At 42.0% G+C, this 24,173-nt stretch overlaps 1 protein-coding gene across 1 annotated transcript in view; it reads left to right on the forward strand.

The window, feature by feature from the left end:
* Positions 1–20,857: 20,857 nt before the first annotated feature.
* VWA3B (von Willebrand factor A domain containing 3B) overlaps positions 20,858–24,173 on the forward strand; it is a 65,803-nt gene continuing 62,487 nt past the window's right edge. The window contains exons 1-2 of the mRNA XM_049834548.1: positions 20,858–20,930; positions 22,575–22,793. Of these exons, the coding sequence (XP_049690505.1) occupies positions 20,891–20,930; positions 22,575–22,793 (259 nt within the window). The 5' untranslated portion in view covers positions 20,858–20,890. The remainder of the gene's footprint in view (positions 20,931–22,574; positions 22,794–24,173) is intronic.

Below are 24,173 nucleotides of genomic sequence, written 5' to 3' on the forward strand. Positions count from 1 at the left end.
ACATAGTTAAAGCATTCAGAGCCACATGAAAACACAGCTCTGAACCACAGGAGAAAAGTCATGGCTCAAGGATGTATTACACATACAGGAGGACTACATGGATGACTTGACAGCTCACAGATGCTGGAGAGGAGTACATTTCAGGAAGGCCAGGGTGGTAGATAGTTGCCTGGCATCTCTTCAGCTCTGTAAGCTGTTCTCTCTGGGATCGACTTTCAGAAAGGAATGCCGTCACGGGAGGTTTTACTCTACGACTAAAACTGCTGACTTTACAGCAGAATGTTTAACTTCCCATTCCAGGCTCGGCACTTTATTTACTAATGCAGCCCCTAGCTGTTACGTGGTGGAAGGATGGGGGTAAACACTCTGCCTTGGGAGCGTATGTGTGAGTGGAGAAAGTACCACTCATCTCTCTAGCACCGCAGCCTTTCCTCCGAAACAGTAGGAAGAGCCCTCATCTGCAGTCAGGGAGCTATTACAAGGAAAGAGCATGAAAAGGAATTTGAGTTCACTGTCAGCTTTGATCCCAGCAGAAAAATTATCTATAGAATAGAGCATCCCAGGCTGCAATATATCTTCTGTTACATACTCTGTGCTGGGAGGGAAGATCTGGACAGAGTCCACTGCCAAGGCAACAGCTGCAGGGATGTTTTATGGCCACATGGTTCTACTAAAGATGTGTCTCTCTGGTGTCAGGAGATTGACTTGAGACAACTCCTAGAAAATATACCTTTTGCTGTACGGCGACAAACCACCAGCCAGGGGTCAAACATTTACCACAAATGAACCAAAATACCATTTTTGGTGAAATAGTGGGTAGTCAATTATTACTCTGAAAGATAATAATACTTAAATGATGACAGTTTCTTAATGTCACAGAAATACCAAGTTTCTTATTAGCTGCTCTTTTGTAGTAGCAAAAATATACCTCAAAATACAAAAGTTCAAAATGGGAAACCATGTAAGCATCGATAACTTGCGCTGTGGGCTTGGTTTAGTCACTGCCAATGTTCACAGGTTCTTTATGAGTGACAAGGTTTTATCTTGAATCCCAGCTTCCTGAGTAATGGGATTTTATGAAATTCTTCCCTCTTGTCCTTCCCCTCCTGCCAAAGGATGATGTTGGCAGCCATCATGGAAGTATTGGATACCGTAGGCTTCCTGAAGCCTGAAAAAAAAGAAAGCAAATAAACCCACCTTTAATGTGTATATACATTACACATACACCCATAGGCATATGTATATATGGTATGGATGGGTGCGTCCACGTGTATCTATCTGTATGGAGGGAGGGAGGGAGAGAGAGACAAAACCATGTCATGATCTTTGTGAAGGCAAGGATTTCAGTTTTTGGAAGGCAGTTGCTGGCAATGACAACCCTCTAAAAAAAACATTAATGAAAGTTTGGAGGCACATAGCTGGTTTGGAGAAGACTCAGCACGCTGCCAGACTAGGCCCTTTAGGAGACAGGACACTTATGGTTTGGTGTTGCAAGCACTCGATCCACTTGAACAGCTTTTCACGTGGATGGAGGTGGTGATCAGTGGGGAGCAGGAGCTACCCATGAAGGAGCACAAGAGCTCTGTCTCTTCCAGCAAGAGATTCCAGCACCCTGATACTGCACTTAGTTTTCTCACTCGTGGTAGTAAAGTATGCATCATACTTTGTCAGGTCAGAAGCTAAGGATCCAAAAATTACATTCTTCCTCATGAGTAAGCTTTAGCATGATCTGGAATGACTCATCAGGTTAAAGGGTTGTAAGGCCAAGCTATTTATGAAAATATGCTTTTAAATATTGGCTGAGTTTTCTGAGAAGGAAATTTTGTGTAAAAAGCATTAAGAATTGCATCGAGTAGGTACTAGATATTTAAATATTTTTTTGTCAAGATTTGTAATTCTATATGCTGTAGACTCCCTTATTCATTTCTCTTTTTTTTTTCTATATGCCAAAATAAATGCAAAAACCCAATACATAAATGCTGGCAAATATTCTTACTATCTAGTATTTTCAGACTTATTTAATTAACTTGTCAGCCTTGGTTTTTAACAAGCTCTTTCTGTGGCTATGACAAATTATATCTTCCAGATCAGATTATTCATTAAAGGTTTACTATGAATTTCAGACTCCCTCATGCTTAAAATACAGTGCATATTTAATGGGATTAAGAGTTAAAATATGTTTCTTAATTTTATTTGTTTATGATTTAAAATTACAGAATTTAAATTCTAAGGATGCTACAGAACACATCAATTAACTGTACTGAGCTAATTGACTTCTATAATAATTTTTTTGAGTGCAGCACATATTTTCAGACCTGAAAGAACTGACTGGACTGTTTATTACTGAGATTAGCTTAAAAGCTTTGTTTTGATTTCAGTGGTGGGCACATTTTAATCCACCTTTGGAGTAAATAATGGATGACTGAATCCTCATTGCACTCATCAGAAAGATTCAATGATGAAATAAAATGTTATTTTAGAGTATATGTTTCCCACTGTTTCTTGAGTGGCATAATAAGGTCTTGGGAAGCTTGTTGCAGGACTTTGAAGACATGAACACCTCACTGCTGTGCTATAGTAAACTACAAAATTTTGCTCTCCTGCAGTAAGGGAGCAGAATTGGAGTTGAGGTTTTTGGTAGCTGCTGCTCAGAAACCTCCGCACCTGGTCCAGTGCACACCGATGGCTACAGGGAGGTTCCCGCAGATTCCTATAGATTCTGGATTAGACGCATGAGAGTTGTGTTGCACAAATTGCAGTTTGTACATTATTTTCATATACCTGTTTCTCTGGAGAAAGTTATTTTATCCTGTTTGTCATGAAGATGACCTATCACTTTTTTTTTTTAATTAACTATTGTCCCTGTGTGGCTGACTTTATTTTCTCCATTCAGGGCTATAAGAGAACCTTAAGCACAGCCTTGGGTAAAATTTGCATGAGAAATTATTTGTAGCATGCAGCCAGCCACCACTTCATTATACTCACAGGAAACCGCCCCCCCCCCCTCAACAAAGCAAAAATTTTAAAATAGGACTCTGTATGCAGAGCCTGATGTTATTGCTGCTGTCTTCAGTTGCAGTCCCGTCATTTATGACAGTTGCGTAGTTCACGCAGCACAGGTCTTTACAGGCTGAGAATACACAGAGAGAAATGCAATGCTTATGAAAATGCCATTAGAGTAATAAGCAAGAAGGAGAACACAGTGTGGAAAACAATTTTAAAGGACAACACAAGCTTCCTAGAGTCGTCCTGATAGATCTTTTAAACTGTCTTAACTGGGAAGGAAAATAACCCCTGGACAAGTTGCCCAAGATTGCTTCTCCTTCACAAGTAACTTCAAAATCCAAATGAAAGACTTTTCCAAGAGATGTTTTCAGCTTCAGCTACAACTACTGGACTGGGGAAAGCATTAATTCAAGCAAGTCCTACAGCTTGTGTTAAGAAGACCTCACCAACTCTATACTGAATGGAAAATCAACAAAACTTCATGTCTTACTAGGCAAACATCTGTCAGGAAGATTAAGATTTAATGTCAATAGGTTATATTTCTTGTAGCCCTTTTATCTGTGATAACTATGATGATACCTTATTCTTTCTTTTCCCTGCATAACATGTTCCTCCGTAGCATCCTCTTCTTCATGGAAGAAGCCCCCTGAGGTCATCTCATCTTCCTGTGATCCATTTTCAAGTCCCTTTTCTGCTGCGGTGCCTGTATAAAAACAGCTGCTGTTTAACAAGCTTGAGGGAGGCACTTGTAAAACAGGAGTCACATTAAAAGTGTAAGAAACTGTGATACAGGTTTTTTTACATTTGACAGTCTCCCACTCTCCAAAATGGGTACAGGGCTTGTTATCTTATTGTCTCACCTACGAAGGGCAACTCAAGTGAAACATGGAGCATTAAGAACCTATGGGAGGTTCTTATAAACATTAATTAAATATTTAAAAATAATAATGTGTACACCCAGCCCCAGTTAACTGAGGCTGGTTACATAACCAGCCACTTTGCTGCTGGTGGACTTTCTTTGCTGCTTGGCAAAAATAGCTGGAAAATAGGGTTTTCTGATTTGTAAAACTAGCTTGTGCTAGTGCCAGTTTCAGATAGACAGATTAATCCAGTTTTACTATCTGAGGTGGACAGGCTAGTTGAAGCCACAGTAGGCAACAAGCCCTGACTGGCAATAAAATAGTCCTTAAATGCTGGATGTTCCTCCATGTTGGATTGAAAGGGCTGCATTTAAGGCACTGTCTGGCATTCACTGCATTCAGGGTGAATTTTGCCATTCAGTTTTTGAGGAAAGAAATGGGTGCTGCAGTTAGGGATGGTTTCAATAGAGAGCAGTTAGGATAAGGCAAAAAAAATCAGCTATTTCCATATTCTCTCTCTGGTCCTGCCCTGGTGACTCCATATGTGGCTACACAAGTCATTTGACTTTGGGCAGAAGGAGAAAACGCCTACCTCCCCACGCTGCTGTGAGATTAGCTTCACGTTTGTAAAGCACTTTGGCAAGATTAGGAACTAAGTGTTATTTGGGAGCCCTATGTTCCTGCCTCCAACACTGCCTCAACATCCAAGGCTTCGGCAGGTGGCGGAGGTGCCTGCTGCAAGCTGGTGGCAGAGGAACATGAGCATCCTGCCCCGTAGCCCCTGTTCCATTCATATTGATGTATGAAGCCACCTTTGTGAGGCTATGCTGTGCTTTAATCACAGCTTAATTTGCTCTGCCTGTCATTTTTAATATGCAGCTGTATATATTTTGTTGTCCTCGTTTGGTTCTGTGGTTATACTTACATTGCACAGGATTATCTTTTGAGCAGCAGTGCATAACAGTGGGAATAAGAACACATGTTAAAAGTAGAAGAGCAGGATTGTTTTACACTTAGTGTCATTTCTCAGACATTTTACTTGCCTGCCTCTTTGGGAAGTGGGAAGCATCCTTTCTCTCTTTTTCCAAGCATCTATGCATTTTCCTGCACCTGTGGGAAAGGCAACTGGGCAATGACCTAATTTGATGCAAATGAAAAGGACTTCCTAGTAAAGGATGGTAATTTGTACAGTGCTGCAGGTATGTGAAAGTGCTGAATGGTAACCTGGGAGTACTGAGAGAGGAAGACCTCTGCTGTAACACAGCTACAATCACCTCGCACTTTCAGTAATTGCCAAGAGCCGGAGCTCTTAAGTGCTATGTTATTTTTTATGTAAAATCTATTAAATTGCTACATCTTGGCCATTTTCTACAGCCGTTTCTATCAGCCCTCATTATTGCCTGCACTCAGTAGTGAGTCTCAGAAATGAATGCAGTTCCTACAGCACTCCGTTAGTGAAACTGATGGTGGTAGAGGAGAAACTCTCTGTAAAGAATAAAAAGGGGTGAACTGCTCATAGCAATATAATGAAATGGGCTGTGGACCCAGCTTCCCCTCTCAAAATTAACTCAGGAATCATCTTCCAAACACAATGCTTTGCCTCAGAGTAGTCTGATACATCCCTTATCACTGTTATTCCATGTCATGGGGATGCTGGCGGTCACTTCCATTTACATTTTCATGTTTTTCAGCAGACTCATCAACCAGGTAGGTTTTCAGGAATAGATAATATGTGTCGTGTGTTTGTAACAGGTTCTTCATTCTCATATGTTAACCTCTTCTTTCAAAAGCTTTCTTTTATCACTTCTATAGGTCTGATAGATTGAACATGCGTCATTTAAAAAAAATCAAAAGGGACAGCAGCAAAGAGCACACAAGTGAATTTTAGCTAGCTTAAAAATATAGTAATATCTTAATAATAATATCTGGGAAGTTCCTCAGGTATTTGCTAAATGAACCTATTACTGTGCTCCTAAAAGTTTTGCCTGAGAAGTGTTTTTATGGGCTTAGTTATCAGTATTAATTCCCAGAGCTGTGCATTTTTATGTTAGTTTTACTGAGTATATGGAGATGAGAGAGAGAAATAGCATAAGAAAACCATTAATATTAACACCAATGGAAAAGGAAATAATAAAAATAAGACATGTTATTTTCATATTTCTACAGAAATATAACAAAAGAGAACATACAGGTCTATACCATTGTAATTAGTAACCATTTAATTGTAAACGCACAATTTGATGAAGAGTTTTCAAAAAGGCTGCCACAGATGTGGCAATGAGTAAATAAGAACATTCTACAGTTCCCTAGTCTAGCATATTCCATTTTACTGGGCTTTGCAGATATTAAGTAGAGAGTAAATCTGACATCAGCCTGAGATGAATGTAAGTGTGTTTCATTCCATGTTAGTGAGAGGGACTGGAAACAGAGAGGGATTGGGTGATCTGCATAAAAATATCCTCATGCTCTTTCTTTCCCTTCCTATGTGGTGTCAACAACAATAAGCTGAAAAATAATGTCTGAATTGCATCTGCATGTACATCATGTGTCCGTCTGTGCACTGTTTTTTTCTGAACATTAGCACCAGCCAAGCTATACACCAGGCCATACACATAATGTTATTTTTATATATGAATAAGTATGAAATAATAGCCTGCTTTTCTGTTGTGTTTTAAACTGCAGCATGTTTATGTATTTACCAAACATATCTGTGAGAAAGGAAAACATGCAATGGAAAAGATAACAGTTACTCAAATTTTGATTTGATTAATCAAATCAAATCAAATGAAAATTACAATCAAAATTAAATCTAATCAAAATTATTTAAAGGCGCTATATATATGTGGCTGTCACAACAAAGAATACTTTATTCTTGCAGAGCAAAATAATCTTTAGCTTCAGGAAAAGTAGAGCAGGTGTTTGTATAGACGAATAGCTGCTGAGCTTTATTTTGTATGTTTTCAAAAGTCTGAAAGCTATTTCTCTCAGGAAAGAAAGAGCTTATGACTAGTTAATCTTCAACCAGAAAAATAACACACTCTTTCAGTAAAAGTTTGGATCCTTTTTGCATACCAAGAATGAATTCTTGCACTTACTTAGCAGTTGACCTTCAAAAAGGTAAATTAGGAAAAGTGAAAGGCTCAACTTTCATATTTTATTACCAACTAAATTACAAAGTTGATTGTTTGTCACTACCATATATTGACAAGTTAAACATTTACACTTCTGTAGTGTAGACAAGACACTGGGATTTGACTCTGAAAGGAACAGGGTGTGAAAAACACGGTGGAGAAAGTCTGAGTTCCTTTCAGAGACAGGGAAATCCTTATCATCACTTCAGGTTGTTTTTTTAGACTAACTAAATTTCATGTAGGGAATTACAGTGACTTTTCCTTCCTCTCACAGATCTGTCTAAGAAAAGTCCATCTCTATCTGGAAAGTTTTTACATATGTGCTGAAGGAATTCATGTATACACTTAGTGAAGCATATGCTGAGGACTGTTTTTGTTATTACAAGAATATTTTACTGAACAACAAGCAACAACAGGGAGAAATGAAGTGTGCCCTTTCCTCAATCACAATAGTGAAGTACCTGAAGATGCTAATAAGCTGTGCTGACTTCTGCATTTTTCTGTCAAAAATATTAGCCCACCTCTGCCGGCTGCCTCTTCCTTTCCCAGAAAATTCCGACAATATAGTTGTGTATTCCAAGTATGAATTTCTTCAGAGTGATGGAAATCACAGGACAAGCTAAAAAAAAGCAGATGTACTATCAAAATAAGCAAAAGAGAAGACTCTGTTGGAGCAGTGCAAAATAATGCTATTTTACTTTCTACACATGCAGATCCATCCAAGTATGTGGGCTGCAGAGGGGGCGAAACACGCTTCTATCTTGCTCTGGGCTCATGGGCTCTTCCCATTCAGCCCATCAGTTGTGATCCCTCAGTTCAATGTGTTTAACCAAGGCTAAAGACTGGGTCATCCTGGCTTCTGGTTTCCAGGATGCTGATAATATTTTTCCAAACAAGATACTTTTTGGCAAGGTTCTGGTGCTGCTTGTTCATACTTCATGTCCAAAAGTGGAACGGGGGCTGTTACGGCAGTGAGATTTGTTCTGTGTCTTTGAGTCTGCTCTGGGAGGACCTGAAAAGGGAAGGCTGATGGAGTCTCCGGGAGGACTCTTTACCAAGAAGTTGAAAGAGGGAGAGCAGGGCTTTCTGTAGCACCTTCCTCAAACAGCTCCTTGTTTGCTGTTGGAGGCAACAGCATTTTCTATGTTTACCATTGTCACATGATGACAATATCAGAAACACAAAGCTACTCAAAAGTTGCTGTGTACCTGTCACCATGTGCTTGTTTAAATACTAGTAAAAGTAAATGATTTAGAAAAAAGGAATATGAACTGTAAGTGCCAACACCCTTTTGCTAGTTGGCTACATCTTAAACGGCTTTTTGTGCTCGCTTTTGTAGCTAAACTCAAAACCTTCTTTGGGGTTGAGACCCTTTATTTTTCTGGCACAGATCACAAACTCTGGACACAGTGTGCAATCACAGCTTTATATAAATATTCATTGCAAGACCACTGCAAGACAAACAGAATGTAAGTGCATTTGAAGCCAGCGTAGGTAGCTGCAGGAAATGGAGTCTGATGTGATTATTGCTTGCAAATGTCCTGGGTACACCAGGGCCCACTTGATGGCAGAGGTTGCCCTGTTGAAGTGGATCTTCGGTACAGCATTCATAGCTTTTAGGTACAAAATAGTGGAAGGGCTTGTTACAGTATTTCCTTAGGCAAAGTAGAATAAAAAGCAAAATATACTAGCTCTCTGTAGAAAAATAAACATCCTGGGCTTCAGCACAGTCTTTCAGAGAGACTGTCTCCTTATTTCTCTCCTGAATAGTGCTTGGGTAGAATTTGAGGGAGGATGAGGAAGGGTAATGATAAATTGATGAAAAACTTCTATGAATTAAAAAACAGGATGTAAAGTTATTAGTTTTATAGATGAGTAACAGCCAAATCACAACTGAGACTTGAATTGGCAGACTCTTTGAATCTCTATTCCAAGTGAAATTCCAAAATAAGAAGTCACTCCAAAACAAAAAAATATACTTTGAGATTTCCCATGGAGGGGGATCTTTGGATTTTTTTCCAGGACAGCTTTCTGAATGACATATTTGTTTGTCCTTTACAAATCATTCCTCAAGGTCTTTGAACAGCCAATAGCTCTGGCTCTTTACCATGCAGTGACGTAGGAAGCTCAAGAGTGAGGAAACCGAAAAAGCCTGATTTCGTCAGATTTTTGGGCTGCTTACAAGCCCAGCTCTTGGAAGTCCTGGAAAAACCTTTATGTGAGCATCTGTTTTGGAACCTGGAGCTGGATTATTGTGGGATAATTCATACAACGACATAGACTAATCATGAGGGCCTTGTCATTTAAATGCTCCAATTACTTTTTTTTCTGCAACAGCTTCTGCTCTTCTCCACATCCCACAATGCATTCCAGGGCTACTATGTTAATTGGAAGTATATTCCTTTGGGTGAAGTGGACTTTAATTAGCACCTAAGGGGCACATTCTGGTGTCCTGACTCATGTGGCATGGAGGTGTACCTCAGAGTCACTCCATGGCAGCCTGTGGGATAGCTCATGAAGAAAGGTGCTTCCTGGCCTAGATGAAGGCTGGCTGGGAAGCTCCGAGCCACCCAGACGGGACAAGAGGCTCCACTGATCCTCCAGCATGCAATGCCATGGCCCGGGGCCCTATAAAACAATAGTTACACTAACGCTTCCAATTATTTTTCTTGACTAATGAGTAATATGAGTGGCTCCAGATTTTAAGTCTGTGAGCAATGTAGGAACACTGTAAAAATTGGGATTGCAGGCAGTCTTGTAATAAATTAATAACTTTGACTATTACATGAGTCAGCTGTAAAATGGGCCTTGAGTTATGAAGACACACACCAACTGTGGGGGGTATTATGGAAAATTAAAATTAATGTGACATAATACTACTTCAATTACAATAAATGTACTGCAGCTGGAAGTGATGGGAAAAGTGGGAGGGGCATAACTCCACTGATTAGCATAATTACATCCATGCAAAAGCAGGGTGGGAATTGGTTTCAGCTTAGTATCAGCACCTCCTGCCTGCCATGCAGTGAGACAGCCGTGAGCAGACATCCTGGCTCCTGCTCAGTGGGATGAAGCTGGCAGCCAGGTTGGGAGGAAACAAAAGGCACTGATTAAAACAAAAAGCCTAATCGGCAGGTTCCATGATCAGTCCATAATAAGTCTTTTTTTTTTGCCTTAATGATATTAATTGCCTATCAAAGCCCTTACAAAATGCACTTCCCTGATGATATAAAACATCCCCTCTAGCATTATCTCTCTGTCTCTTTCCTCATCCTAAACCCTTATACACTCAAAATACTCACCTGGAGGACTGTGGGTGCAGATGTCACTAAATACAGCTTCTTTGGAGGTTACTACAGAATGATGTGTGTCACTGTCCTTTTCACAGACATCATATGACAATCCCAACAGGAGGAACCACGGCCAAGTTATAAATCACCTGGGATGTGTCCCAGTTGCGCTATCTCTAAGAGGCATGTCCTGCCCATAGTGACAACTTGGATTGAAATGTCAGCAAGTATTTCATGAAAGTTGTTATCTATGAATTTTTTCAGAACTCCGTAGAGCATTTATGAAAATATGCTGTAAAGAGTTACCCAGACTTGAGAATTATTATCTTAATTGTGCTTAGACCGGAGAAATAATTACAATGCACTGAGGTTACTGATCTCTTCTGAATGAGCTCAGTGGTAGTAAAATATTTTTAAATGCTTTAAAGTGAGGAGAGAGCTGAAATTATTTAAACAAAAAGTCCTGCCTAAAAGTATTCTAAGCAACATGTCCATCACAAATGTAATAGAGAAATATATGAAAACTAAAAGGTGAAAAACATGTCTTAATTGCTTAACACATTTCTTTTCCTGTATTATCAAAATGTTGTGCAGGATTTTATCAACACCAAATCTATTTTATATTGTTAAAAGACAGTAAAATGTTTTAAAATATAGCATTAATAGGTTTGATGTCTCCTGTAGAACCTGATGTAACTCCTATAATATGAAAAGACTACATATCTGCCAATGAAGAGAAAGCCAATCCTTAAATATTCTTCTACATTTTGCAAATTATACACTAGATATTTTTTCTATACGAAATAACTGTCCAGTGTACATCCTGCTGGGTAAAGAATTGTCAGCTATGATATATTTTTTTGGCCAAGTAACCCTTAGCATGAATGAATGTAGTGTAATTCATTTATTGTTCAAAAGACAGGTCTCGGTATAAACACAGTGAACTGGGTAGAGACATTGCTTTCAGGATCAATATTTACCATCTCTCAGTGATTATTGTTGGACTGATGCTACATTTACAAATAGAAACCAAACTTTATTACCCCTTTAGCCCCCTTTTGCCAGCCTTGCAATTGCAGCTTAAGATTTAGGAGTCAGCTTTGAGACCTTTCCTTTTGGCACATAACCCCCAGCAGCTGGGGTTTAGCAGAGCCACGAGACCCTCACCCGCGCTCCCAGTCCCATTTCCCCTGCTGCCTTATAGAGGGTTGGTGCAGGTGGGAACGGTGGGAGCACGGCAAACGGTGAGCTCTCTGCTGCTGGAGCACAGACCGCTCCATCCAAAAGCAGGCTCCTCTGGCTGAGACACACAAAGGTCCATCTCTCTTGGCCACTCGCACAGGTTGGAGCCCCATGGCAGGACCACACCTGCCCGTCATTCACATTATTTCTAAAGCTGGAGAGACTGTGAACGTTTCCTACTTGGCAGAGGTGCAAGCTGGCATGCTCAGCCTGGGCGGCCAGAGCATATGTGGGTAGGAGGAGATGGCTGCCTGTGTGTCTCCACTGGCTCATCAAGGAGGGCAGGTGATGAGCTTTAATTAATCACCCATTTCATAGATGACTAAGTCACATGAGGCAAATCCCTTTCTGTGGGCCTGTGACCAGCAGCATGCCACCTGTAATTCTCATCTCCAGTTATCCCTTTTGATAACATCATGATACTACACTCTACCTGAAAGAAAGTAATACTATTTAGCTTAATTGATTTTTCAAGCCAATGCAGTGCCCTTTATTGTGTGTTTAATGGTTGAAGAGCAGATGAGCCCAGATCAACTTTACCTAAAGTGGAAAAAGCTGCTTTCACAGTTGTCCACAGTAAAATACACAACCTGGTCTATATTGGAGCAGCTTACTGATGTAGGCTTTTCATTTGTACATTAAAATGTTGAATTTATTGTTACATAACACTATATACCTTGCAGAACAGTAGTGGGCAGCTCCTGTTCCTCTGGATTCCCCTCCTCTGTCTCCTGCTGCGCTTGCTTTCATCTGTAGCTGCCTCCTGCTCTCTCACGCCGCCTCCACCTGCAGCAGTCATTGGTTCTGGGACTTGGACCTATTTTCCTCAGTTGGTGCCTCTCTTACCCCACCCTTGCTATAGTTTTGGCAGAAATGCAATAATGTTACAATACCTCTTGTCTAGGCTTGATTAAAAATCTTAATGTAGCCACTTTGATTTGCTGTTGCAGTGAAGTTCCTCTGTTATCTGCTATACAAGACAGACAACTTCTTAAAAAAAAATTGTTTTTAACAATTAGTGGTCTTTTTTTCTGGCATTCCCAACGTTCCCTGCTCTCACAGGCTTTGTTACTGTAACAACGATTTCTAGTGAAGGCATATTTCTCTATAGAAGGCAGACAACATGACAGAAATATATGTAACACCCTGGCAAGAAAATAAAATGCAATGACAGAATTCCTTGTGCATGCATTGGTGGTTTGATTTGAGTATGAATGGTAGGGTCACGGCACACCTAGATTACTGTGGATGCAGTGTGGCTCTAGATATTTGTAAATAAAACAATCTGACTTTCATAAAGGCTGTTTTCATTATAAATTAATGTCCTTTGAGTTGGATTCAGCCTCTAGATACTATCAAAAAATTGCCTCCAAGCTGGCTGGAATTCCAGACACTCTGATATATCTTGATGACTTTGTCGTACATGACCTCTCTCTACCCCTTCACACCAGATGCTTCCAGAAAGATTTCAGTGTTTTTGATGACACTCACTTCATTTGCACAATTCTCATTTATTACTGAATCAACACTGAATCTGTTGGTTTTCACAAACTGCTGCACGACTTATCACTGTTGCTCTCTAGTGCTTATGATAAGCCAAACCTTCCCTTACTGGAGGAAACTGTTGATTCTCCATCTTGCTTTGGAAGAACGAACTTTTAGCTTTGGCTTATCCTAGTGTATTCAGCTTGCTAAGTTACTTACTAGCTTTAAATGCTTCTGCAGAATATTTGTTAGATTTTTGAACTCTTCTGGCACCCAAACAAATGAAGTATCTTCAGTATAGACTTCTGTCACTATATGCATACGATCTGTGCCTGAAAGGGCTCTCCACATTCAGTGTTTTTATGATGGTGTAAAATGAGGTTTTGAACCCAAAGCAAATTTTAATAAATGTTTTACTTGCTCTTATTTCAAATTCTCCACGGAAAATTTGCCCTCCAGAACAAGTTAATCTGCTCATTCATTCCTTCTCTCACTCCTCCTCTCTCTCCATTTATGCCTTTTTACCTTCTTTCATTTTATATCTTGCATTTAGCATTTTTGTATTCATACTCCTAAGAATAGATGAATGGATAGGACCTTCTTAGTCACTTTGTATATCAACCTCTATCATTTAAGCTGTTTGTGTCCCACCAATACTTCAGCTTTAAGTCTGTTCCAGGTCCTCCTGTTCTCACATTTAAGAACTTTGTTCTGTTTTCTTAACTAGAATTATTAATGCCTAGCTTAGTCTCCTTCATTTGCTTGTTGTACCAGCATTGGAAAAAAAAACCCACACCCTTACTTTCTCACTTTTGCTCTATGTGCTTCTCAGCTTCTTTACCTGTTCTGGCTTTCCTCATTTCTCGATAAATTATTCCTAGATGATTGGTGCCTATGATGTTCAAAGCACTTTCCAGATCTTCCAGGGTGGATATGCCCCATCCTGGGGGTTCACAGCCCAAAGGATATTAGCTGGCAGATGTTAGTGGAAGCTGGCAGGGACTTTCTACTCATGTTAACTAGAATTATCCTGTCATGGAAAGGCAAAGATGGGAAAATGATGGAGAGAGATACCGCTGCAAATGAGATTATTCCTCATTGCAATAAGAAACCAGTTCCCTTCTTTCCACTCCGCTTAAAAAGAACCCCTCGGTTCAAGGACAAGCTGTAGACAAGAGTGACTTCTAGAAAGAGGAAGAAGCACATCACTGATGATGGACTTGGGGAAGAACAAAAGCTGTGAGAGCATCTCTTTTATTTGCTTCCATACAGCTTATGTCTCATACTCCTCCTTTCAGTATAGTCTCTCCAGTGTGGGCATGGTGTCTGCTAGCATGATTTTGTGCTTGTGCAAGCAGGCTACCTGGAAAGAAATTCATGTGATATAGGTAAGGCAGTATCACTCCAGGGCAGTGAGCAATCAGCAGCGTTTGTATCTTTCATTGTCTGTTCCAAAGACACAAACACCATGTGGGTACCATGGAGTGGCAAGCCTTGATGTGTAACACCCGTCTTAAACACAAAGGTCATGGAGCACTGCTATCTTTTTTTTAATTTTTTTTTATTTTAATTTGTGATTGATCTTTTAGGCACTGTTCCAAGTAGCATTGCTTCCTCAGTGACAAGCTCACCTCCATTAGTACCTGGTCATGTCACATGTGGTAACTGGAAGACAGAAATTTGCAAGGATGGAGAAGTTTCTATTTACTCCTGTCAGTTTGGAAACACTTCTAGTTAAGTATAGATCTAAAGAAAAGTAAGAAGAAGAGAAAAAAATAAAAGCCATACATGAACCTTCAGCAACTGTCCTTCTTGTAAGACTGTACGTGGCAGATTCGGGAAGCAGCAGAAGACGACTATGTAGAGAAAGCATGCACAACTCAAAAACACGGGTGGGCTGTGCAAGACAAGCAGTTGGTGGCTTCTGTTGGAGCATGACTGTCTTTCTTCAAGGCCTGAAACTAGATTTTTAAACATGGGCACTAGACATTCACAGGAGATGCCCAGCTTTTTATTATTACGCTATGGCTAACAGTTTAGTTCTACAGCTACTACAGTTTGATTAGACCTATGTGTAGTGACATTAGCCTCCTACTCCCATGCCTTCCTCCTCCAGTCCAGTGCTCCTACAGCATGGGACTCACAGTTTATCCAGCACATCCAATTTGTTATGCAGACTCTGGGGCAAGGGGTAAAAAGCCCCTATACACATCACTGCCACCATGCCAGTCCAGCCCTTCCCCATTTCTTATTGTGTGTACCCACGTCTTTAATGTGGATCCCACCTCCACAGCTTGAATTCTTCCTTCTCCCTGCCATCACTTATCAGTCATGTACCCCTTAGCTCCCCTCCTGTCTCTAGCTTTTCCCCCTAAAGTTTTAGTTTATCCCCATTTGTCCTTTCCCATGCCTCCCTTCATCCTCCACTGTCCCGCTACACAGTGCCTATTTTTTCATTTCATGCCACCTCCCTACAATGTCCTCACCCCAAAGTGTGATTACTTCTTTCTAGATTCACATTGGACACACTGGGGTGCCCATGTGCTATAAGTCAGTCCTAGGCTGGATGCTGCACAGTTCTGACACACAGAACTTCAGGAATATCTTAAAAAACTGAAGGAACAATTTAGAAAATATCTAGATACTTAAAACACTTCTCTTTGGGTAAATGTACAGTGCAATGCCATACAGATGCGATTGAGCCTGCTCTAAATACAGCTCTTCGGCTCAATGCTCTGTCCTGCCTCATTTGCCTGCCTTCTAGGCAGGAACAGGTGAAACCCCATACTCATATCTCTATACCACCACTGATACCAGGGTCAGTCTTCTACGGCTACCTCATTTACCTCTGACTTTTGCAGATGTACTATGAAGAAATTTTTTTAGGAGGCTCTTGAAGGGTGACAACAACATACACACGAAAGGAGTATTTAAAATATTCTCTTCTTTGACTTTCTTTTTATGCTTTTTATATTCTGCCTGTGCTGATAAACTGCTTTTTAGGTGTATGCATTGCTTTTGCAGACAGCCACTGTAAACAATGTGTCTAGTAAGGACAGCATTAATTCAGCTTCAATCCAGCTTGCTTCCCCCTCCCCCCCCCCCCCCGCCGCTTGCAACTGATTCCTGTCTCTCTTTGAGAGGGAGTCAACAGGAAGCATGACACCGTGGGGCAGGATGTGTGACAGCGTTAAACTTCCTGGCGAAGCTCCCTTCTTTGTACTATCATAGCCATAAGCATCAGCGCCATCAGTATCCTTACTTATTGATCCCATGTATCACTATAAGAGACTGTTTCTTTCTTAATACAAGAGTGGTTAGATTTGATGCACCATGCCCAATGCTTTGCATGGATAAAGAAATTTTGCAAATTTATGTTAAATGTGGTTTTAATTCTCTGGGGAAAAAAAAGAGACTATGGTAAAGACTTGGGTATTTTTAAATGGAAGACAGAAAAAGAGTGGATTATGTTTTTATTTTTGGTTGAAAAAGAATCATCATAAAAAACAAGCCAACAGTTTCATGTTGTAAGCACCAATATAGAGGAAATGCTGACAATGCTGATTTTTAGCCATAAGAAAAAGTGATCAAATATATTTATTGGTAGTTGAAATATTCTAGAGTCAGGACAAAGTAATGCTTGCTAATGCAATCTCAGGCCCATGTTACAATACATTCTCTAATGAATGACATAATAACATGCTTTCCATCCATCAATATCACTTCGTCATTCAGCCTAAAGGTCAGATGACAGAATGGCTCAAGATTTATTTTTATCATCCGTGTACAAGGAGTAAATTCCCACTTCCCAGTTACTTGGATCCCCGCCTCCTTTATTATTCAGCCTTGCCTCATTCAGCAGGCAGCATCTGGAGAATACATTCCCCGTTTTCCACAGGAGTTGCAGGGCAGACAGTGACCAAAGCAGGGCTTCCATGTGAACAAGGAACAATGTTTATCTGATGTGCAGGGAGCATTTTATTTTCCTGAGAACTTTACCTAAGAGATGACAGCCAGTTGATCATGAAGCCTACGGGAGCTAGAAGTGGCTTGCATTTGCCAGCCTTTGCCCCTGGGGCTTGTCAGGTGGTTGTACAAGCCCTGCAATTCAAAGCATTGTAAGGAATGGTTTTTTGCAACACTTTTTGTTTAGCGTAGCCAAGCCTAGAGTGAAGGTTTCTGGCAGACTCTATGCATAGAAAGTTACAGCACATTTAATCACTTTTTAAAAAACTCATAATTACTACAGTTACAGACATTTAGGCATGAGAATAGACGGACTCGTTCTGTACAGTGCAGAAAAAACTACCCGAGTGAGGCATTTTGGGTGTTTGATAAAAAAGTTCTGTTGCTGGAAGAAGCAAAACGAATCAAGAGATTGAGTAATTTGATTTTGGGGCATTTACTTATAAATCCATTGCACTTGCACTTTCAAGAGAAATTTTTAAAGCCCCCCCCCCCCCCCCCCCCAAATATGGGTCTCTAAAGAAGGTTGTGCTATGGCAGTCGTGGTGTCCAAAAGGACCCAGAGAACATTCAGTACCTACTACTTTTAATGATATGATGGGAAACTGTTCCATGCCTGAGAAATAAATGCCTTTTCTACACCTCAGGGGACGAGTCGTGCAATCCCAAATGACTTGCCATTCCTAGGCTACTCTTTAAACCCCTGGATCCAAATGTACAAGAAGCTGGAGCTCCAGAAAGCCACGTTCCCATCCCAACTGCACCCCTCATAAGGAACTTTTCTTTCCTATTTTTGTTTACCAAGCCATCTTGGAGAGCTGAAGCCAACGCTTTGGCGTGCTGCAGGACGGCCCTGTCCGTGCCTGCGGGTGTGTATTACCATCTGAACATCAGTATGTAGATAAGACTGATCCGTTGATCCTATAAAGCACCTGATCTTTTATTACTTTGTGATTGCTTAGTAAATGAGAGAAAGTGCAGAGCTCAGCACTGTCTTTTAGCTGGAACTATGCCTACAAACATTTACAGCCCAAATATGGCAAATGTAAACCTGGGTTTCTGGCTATCTGACATCAATGGGAGCTTTTAATATCGAGTTGAGGTTTATAATGCACATCTTTTTCTGTATTTTGCTACACTAGGATAATTTTTAGTTAGGCTTCTCCAGGAGCATGGCAATTCCCCAGCAGCGTGCATGGTTCCTCTTACTTAAACAAAGGACAGACATGTGGCTGCTCTTAGTACAAATACTGTCAATGGCTTAGTCTAAATGGAGACTGAACAAGACCAGAAGGCTCGAACCCACTACATATACGCGTCTCCGAGCTGGCTCGTGTATTTTGGGCTCCCCAAGAAGGGAACGCAGGTCGTGGCGGTGGCCTCTGCGGACAACGACTTGATCCGGCTCTCCCTTCCCCGCAGCGCAGCGCAGCGCTCCCCTGCAGAAGCGCTCCCCCCCCCCCCCCCCCCCGCCGCCTCCTGCCTATTTGCCGGCCTCGGGCACCCCTTCCCTCCCCGCGCTTGTCGGTTGGGGCGCCCGCCCGGCGAGGGGGGGCGGGGGAGGGCGGCGGCGAGGCCGTGCCGTAGCAACCGGCCGGTCTCCAGGTCAACAGCGGGACGGCGGCGACGCCGTCTCCGGGGGGGGGGGGAGGGCGGCGGCGGCGCGGCCGGAGGCAGGTGAGGGCGGGCGGCGGAGCCGGCAGGGGGCGCCGCGGGGCGGGGGCGGCTCCGCACCCGGGTCGCGGCGGCGGCGGCGGCGGCGGGGGTCGGGGCGGAGGCAGCGGCGGAGCCCCCGGGTCCCGCCGCAGGGCGGTGGGCTGGGCAGCCCCCGGTGCTGGCGGGCAGGCGGGGGAGGTGTGACGCCGACCCGTAGTCCTTCGCCCCAGAGGCCTCACCGTCCCTTCCCCGCCCGTTTCCATGCAGCCAATGTGGGGACACGGCCGGTTACCTCAGGTGGCGCCCGTGAGGGTGGCCGCGAGGGCGTGGCGCGGCTACCGCTTGCCATGGCCGGTGAGTGACATGGCCGTGCCTCACCCTGGGTGGCCCCGGTGGCCAGTCAGGCCTTGCCCCCCACACTCGCCCTCTTCCTCAGGCCCAGCGGCGGCTTTGCTGTGACACCTGCTGCCCCATTTCCGCAGCCGGCAGCTGCCCGCCTCAGCACTCCTCCGCACACCTTTTTGGGTGGCGTGGGGCAGCTTCTCGGGCTGTAATGTGTGTGGGCTTTCCCGAGGCGTTCCCGTGTGTGAGGGACAGCCTGGTTGTGCGGCCTCGGCAAACACTGCCGCATCTGTTAAAAACTCAAGAGCACATGGTGGGTGAAGGTTTTAGCAGATAGTCTGCGCTGGCCAGAGTGGAAGGGTAGAGGTGCCCAGATGAACTCTCATTTACCTTTCGAAAATAACGTGTCTTGATCAAGACTTTAGGCTGAAGGTTAGCCCAGCTGTCATCATTTTTCAACTCGCTTGCCTTTCCAAGACTTGAGGTAAACTCACTGTTTCCATCAGAAGTCTCTTCGTTTCCTTTCAAATGCTCATTTTCGCAGGGCAGCAGCGTTTGCTGCTATTCGAGCATCTGGGGGTGGTGCTGGAGGCTAACACAAGGGAATGCCTACAGCCATACCCCTGGGCATCTGAACATCAGATGGCCCCTGGGATTTGTTCTCTGATGCAGGCTGCTGCTTGAAATGTGTCTCTGCCATTACTGTGAGAGTGCTGTGGCACTTTTTCTGCAGCCTGAGAGAGAAATGGCACAAGTCTGATGGCTCGCTATTGCCATTCACTACCGGTGTTGTCTGCCCTGCCTCCCCTGCGGCAAGGGCTCCTTTTTACTGCACTGACACCAAGTCCAGGCTGGTTGGGGGTTGTGCTGCTGAGGGGCATCTTCTGCACAACACCTGGGGTGTTAGGGTGCAGAACAGAGTCCTGATTTTTAAAGTCCTCCCTGCCTTTCACACTGTTTATGTCTTTCTGCATGAGCAGGACAAGGACTGGAATGGTTTATATGTTTCCATATGGGTATTTAAACCCATATAAGAGTAATAAATAGCATGTTCAGTTCTGCAATGAAGAAAGAGGGAGGAGGCTAAGTCTCTGGGTTATTATTTTATCTCATTTTTGCTTTTCACATAGGAAAAACTGCTTGATGACAATAGCTAGCATCTGGCTTGCTGATGATTCATAAATATCCCTCATTCATGCATCTTATTTAGTAAAAGAAGAACCAAGTACATGGCAAAACATGATGTCTCAAAGCGATACACTCAGCCAATATATGCTACCTTGCTTTGTCTTTTCTATTTGTATGTTGTGTCTTATTCACAGTTGAGAATTACACCCCATACACGTACATGCATACACGCATAATTCTTTTTCTTTGTGAATCATCTTGTAGTCTTATAGGCAAAGTTATGAATCTCTTCACAAAATTGTGTCTCAGATACTCCCAGGTTTAGTCATAAATTGGATTATAGCAAAGGTAATGTATAATGCAATGCAATAATAGAATATAATACAACTGACCGACAGCAGGCCAAAACACCACATTCATTTTTCTAGGATATCTGTGTGGAAACTTCCACATTGTCTCTTTTTTATGATAATCTAGAGAGAAGGAAGGGAAACCACGTTACCAGTTTCCCACTTTCCCAATTCTGATTATGGGGATCCCTGTCAAATTTGACCTCAGCCTTTCTTGACATGGGGAGTAGCTATCCTTTTTAATTTATAATACTGTTTTTCTTGAGGAAAATCTTGATCTCAGCCTTCTGCAGTGTATTACTGGCTCGGCCTGTGGACCTGGTCTCCAGTCATATTGACCTGTGCATGGCAATATTTTAATTTTTTTAAAACATAATAATTCCTCAGATTTTTTAGAAGAAATCAAAGAGGAGCTGCCAATCAAGAGATCTATCATGACTGGCAATCCATGTAGGAGACTCGCCTGGAGTGATTGTGAGTATTTCAGGACTATTTTTGCATAGATTCCAGGTTTTCCTGGATAACTTTCAGTTTTGTTTGCAGCATTGAGGTGTGCATGCTTCTAGCGGTGTACAAGCCATTCTGAAGCTGTGCCACACTCACCTGTGTTGTATATGAGGTTCTGAGCTGGCCTTTCTGCATTTTTGGAGGAGAAAATTGGGAATGACTGTTCAAGTAACTGTAAACAGTGCTTGACTATATACAAAGCTCAAACAGCAAACAGCTGCAAACCTTCACCTGTCTCTCTCTAGAGTTAACATCTGTCAGTGCTGCTTCTGTATTGAGTGGAGGAGGAGGGCTGGTAAAACGCCAACCTCTACAGGCATGCCAGCCCAACACCTTGCTTGTAGGACTGATGACTGTGAAAAAGCTGGTGCCAGTCTGCACCATATAGAAGCCTACCATCACTGAAAGATTATTTCTGGAGATATAGTCTCATTTCCTTTATGTATTATTAACTAAGGAACAGTCTATTTAATGAACCTTTGTAACCAGGTCACTTGTTGTAGTATTTGATCTTAGCAGAGACTTCTGATCATAATCCGTACTAGACTGAAGGTTATTTTTTAGTCACTAAAGATAGAAGTACCCTTCTTTGTATTCTGGACCAGTTTGATCCATGCGGTACAGTTACAGTCAGCTTACAGTGTATGGGCAATGGAGGACTGGGATACTCCAGATAATGTTGATGCTGGGGAAAATGGACAGAAATTTCAAAAGTCCACAGAAAGTAAACTTAGACACAGCAAGGTTATTTAATCATCTAAAGCCAGCTTAGCTCATGCAGAGTATTTTGGGAATGAACAGGAAGTACCAAAGTCCTCCTAGAACCTCTGTGCTGAGGAACAGAGGCATTAGTGTTGTCATTGCTTCCATTTCTGCCTCAACCACTCTGGCTCTGGGCTGCCTCTGCTGCCAGTTCCAAGTGGAGCTAATCCAGCCAACTATATATATTGCTGCTGAGATACGTTCATTGTTCTGTAGAACTTAAGATTAAACTGGACCCTCATATTTATGATTTCCTGTGCATGCACATGATCCATCACAGCCTGGAGCAGATACTGCCAGAACCATTGTTTACACTTGAGGTAAATGATGTGAGGAGAGGAAGTTTCACCAGCCTTGCAATAAAGCCAGGATCTGCTGCTGGCGCTGCTATTGCTTATGGTAGCAGTTCAACATATAACTCTTAAGAAATCCTTGTTTATCGCATAATGTTTCCAATGTGTATGTAATGATGGTCTGACAGTCTTTGAATGCCTATTATGAGTTTTGATTCCCAACACTTAGAAGAGATATCTTAGGAACTGGAAGAATTGCCATTTGGAAACTGGGCTTAGATTTCAGGGCTTGGATTTCAGCATACAAGAGACATTTCCTTTAACAAATTGATGGTAAATGCATATGGATGAATAAAAAGACATACAGCTAGTAGATGTGTAGAACTGAGAGCAGCTTTCCAGATTAAGAACACTGTTCAGTATAACAAAAGAAAACAAGAGGTGAGCTATATGTGTACAGAGTACCATGGAATACAGGTAAAGAAAGGAGACAATTGAAGTGAATCATTTGGTTAAAGCATAAATGTTGTGTTTCCCTCATCTCTCTGTACAACAGATGCCTTTGATTCAAAGCACAGACAAGATCCCGAAGATTACCACAAGGCCCACAAGAAAAAATCAAAAGAGAAGGAAAGGAGACCGGCAGTCAGTCAGTGGGACACAGATGTACAACCCCTTGTTTCATCTTCTAAATGGCTTCAGCTTCATGGGCTCAAAAGAAACAAATTGTCCCTATCGCAGATTTTGTCACAGATTGGATTCCAGCACAGGAAAGGTATAAGACAAATCCATAATAGAGTAATAATAAACCCCCCGACTTTGAATAGTCTATAGGGTCACACTCATTTTGCACCCCAGTGTACACAGAGGAGATTTTCACATTGTCTCTTTTCTTATCATAATGGCAGAAAGGGAAGCTGTATCCACAGTTGCTGACATTGCCAGTTCAGAGAACTGAGGAACTCCACCTCCTTTTGAGCTGAGAAGGACTTAGGATCTGAGAAAGGTTTTCCTTACTCAACTGTACTGTTGCTTTACCCTAGGCTCCAGTTCAAATACTCTCCAATTTAGCTATAGCTGGGAAATAACTTATGCCGCTGAAGCTGTTAGTCTTTTTTCTGCAAATAATGCACCATAAGATCTCTGTTCATTTTTAAATGGCAAATATAATGTATGCCATGGCATAACCTGTGATCTACTAGTTGATGATCAGGGCTAGCCAACTTGCTTGGAAATAGTATATTATTTCCAGGGATCCAGCTTTAAGGAAGCAGTTAAATTTGATTAGAATTCAGGCTGCTTTTCGTGCAAAGTCAGGCTATAGAAAAATGTTTCTTTGCTGTCATCTGACAGCTGGAGGGGAAGAGTTTGCTAATAATTATTAATCACTGCCATAATAGTGCTTTGCAGAGCATGGTAAAATATTCTTTTCCTTGAACAGCTTGTCACATGAGAAGTAGGAATTGTAATGTATTGCAATTTTTCTAGGTTACATAATTTAAGATTTTGGTTGGCTTGTGTCCATGGGGCATTCAAAGATCAACAGTGCAGATCTTGAAATCCTGTATGCTGTAGATGAAGAAGAAGATGTTAAGCAGGGTTAATGTTGTTAACAGTGTAATTTTATGAGCAGAACGTACTAGCTTAGCAGGGCAACATGCTGTACAGAATAGCTGCTTTGTGAAGTTAAATATTCCTACCCCTAATGCTTTCCTATCAGTGGAGATACTATAGATTTCTCGCTACTGAAAGAGCAAACCGCAACCTTTTCCTTAGTTGCACCCACTTCTGCACTCATTTAGTTGTGTAAGAGAACAGCATTATCTGTAGCAGATTTTGTATTTTGTTTGATGGACAAATATTTGCAAGTACTGTTGTGAGGTAAATGGATAATATGGAAGTTTAATTGCCTAAACCTTTCATTTATTAAAGTCCCACATAGCTTTTTGGTGTATAAATAATTAAATGTGGGATTTTTCCCCACTTCTGACTAAACTGGCAGGGAGCAGCAAGAGTAGGGCTGCTCCATGGAGAGAAAAATGAGCCAGGAGTCAAAGGGGATTGCAGCCCAGGCAGTGTCCTCATTGATCAGGATGCAGTCCTGCAGCATCTAAGCACCACAGTCAGAGCAGGGTGCTGCTGATAGTGTCCGCAG

The sequence above is a fragment of the Accipiter gentilis genome, chromosome 31 (assembly GCF_929443795.1).
Source record: "Accipiter gentilis chromosome 31, bAccGen1.1, whole genome shotgun sequence".
Lineage (NCBI taxonomy): Eukaryota > Metazoa > Chordata > Aves > Accipitriformes > Accipitridae > Astur > Astur gentilis.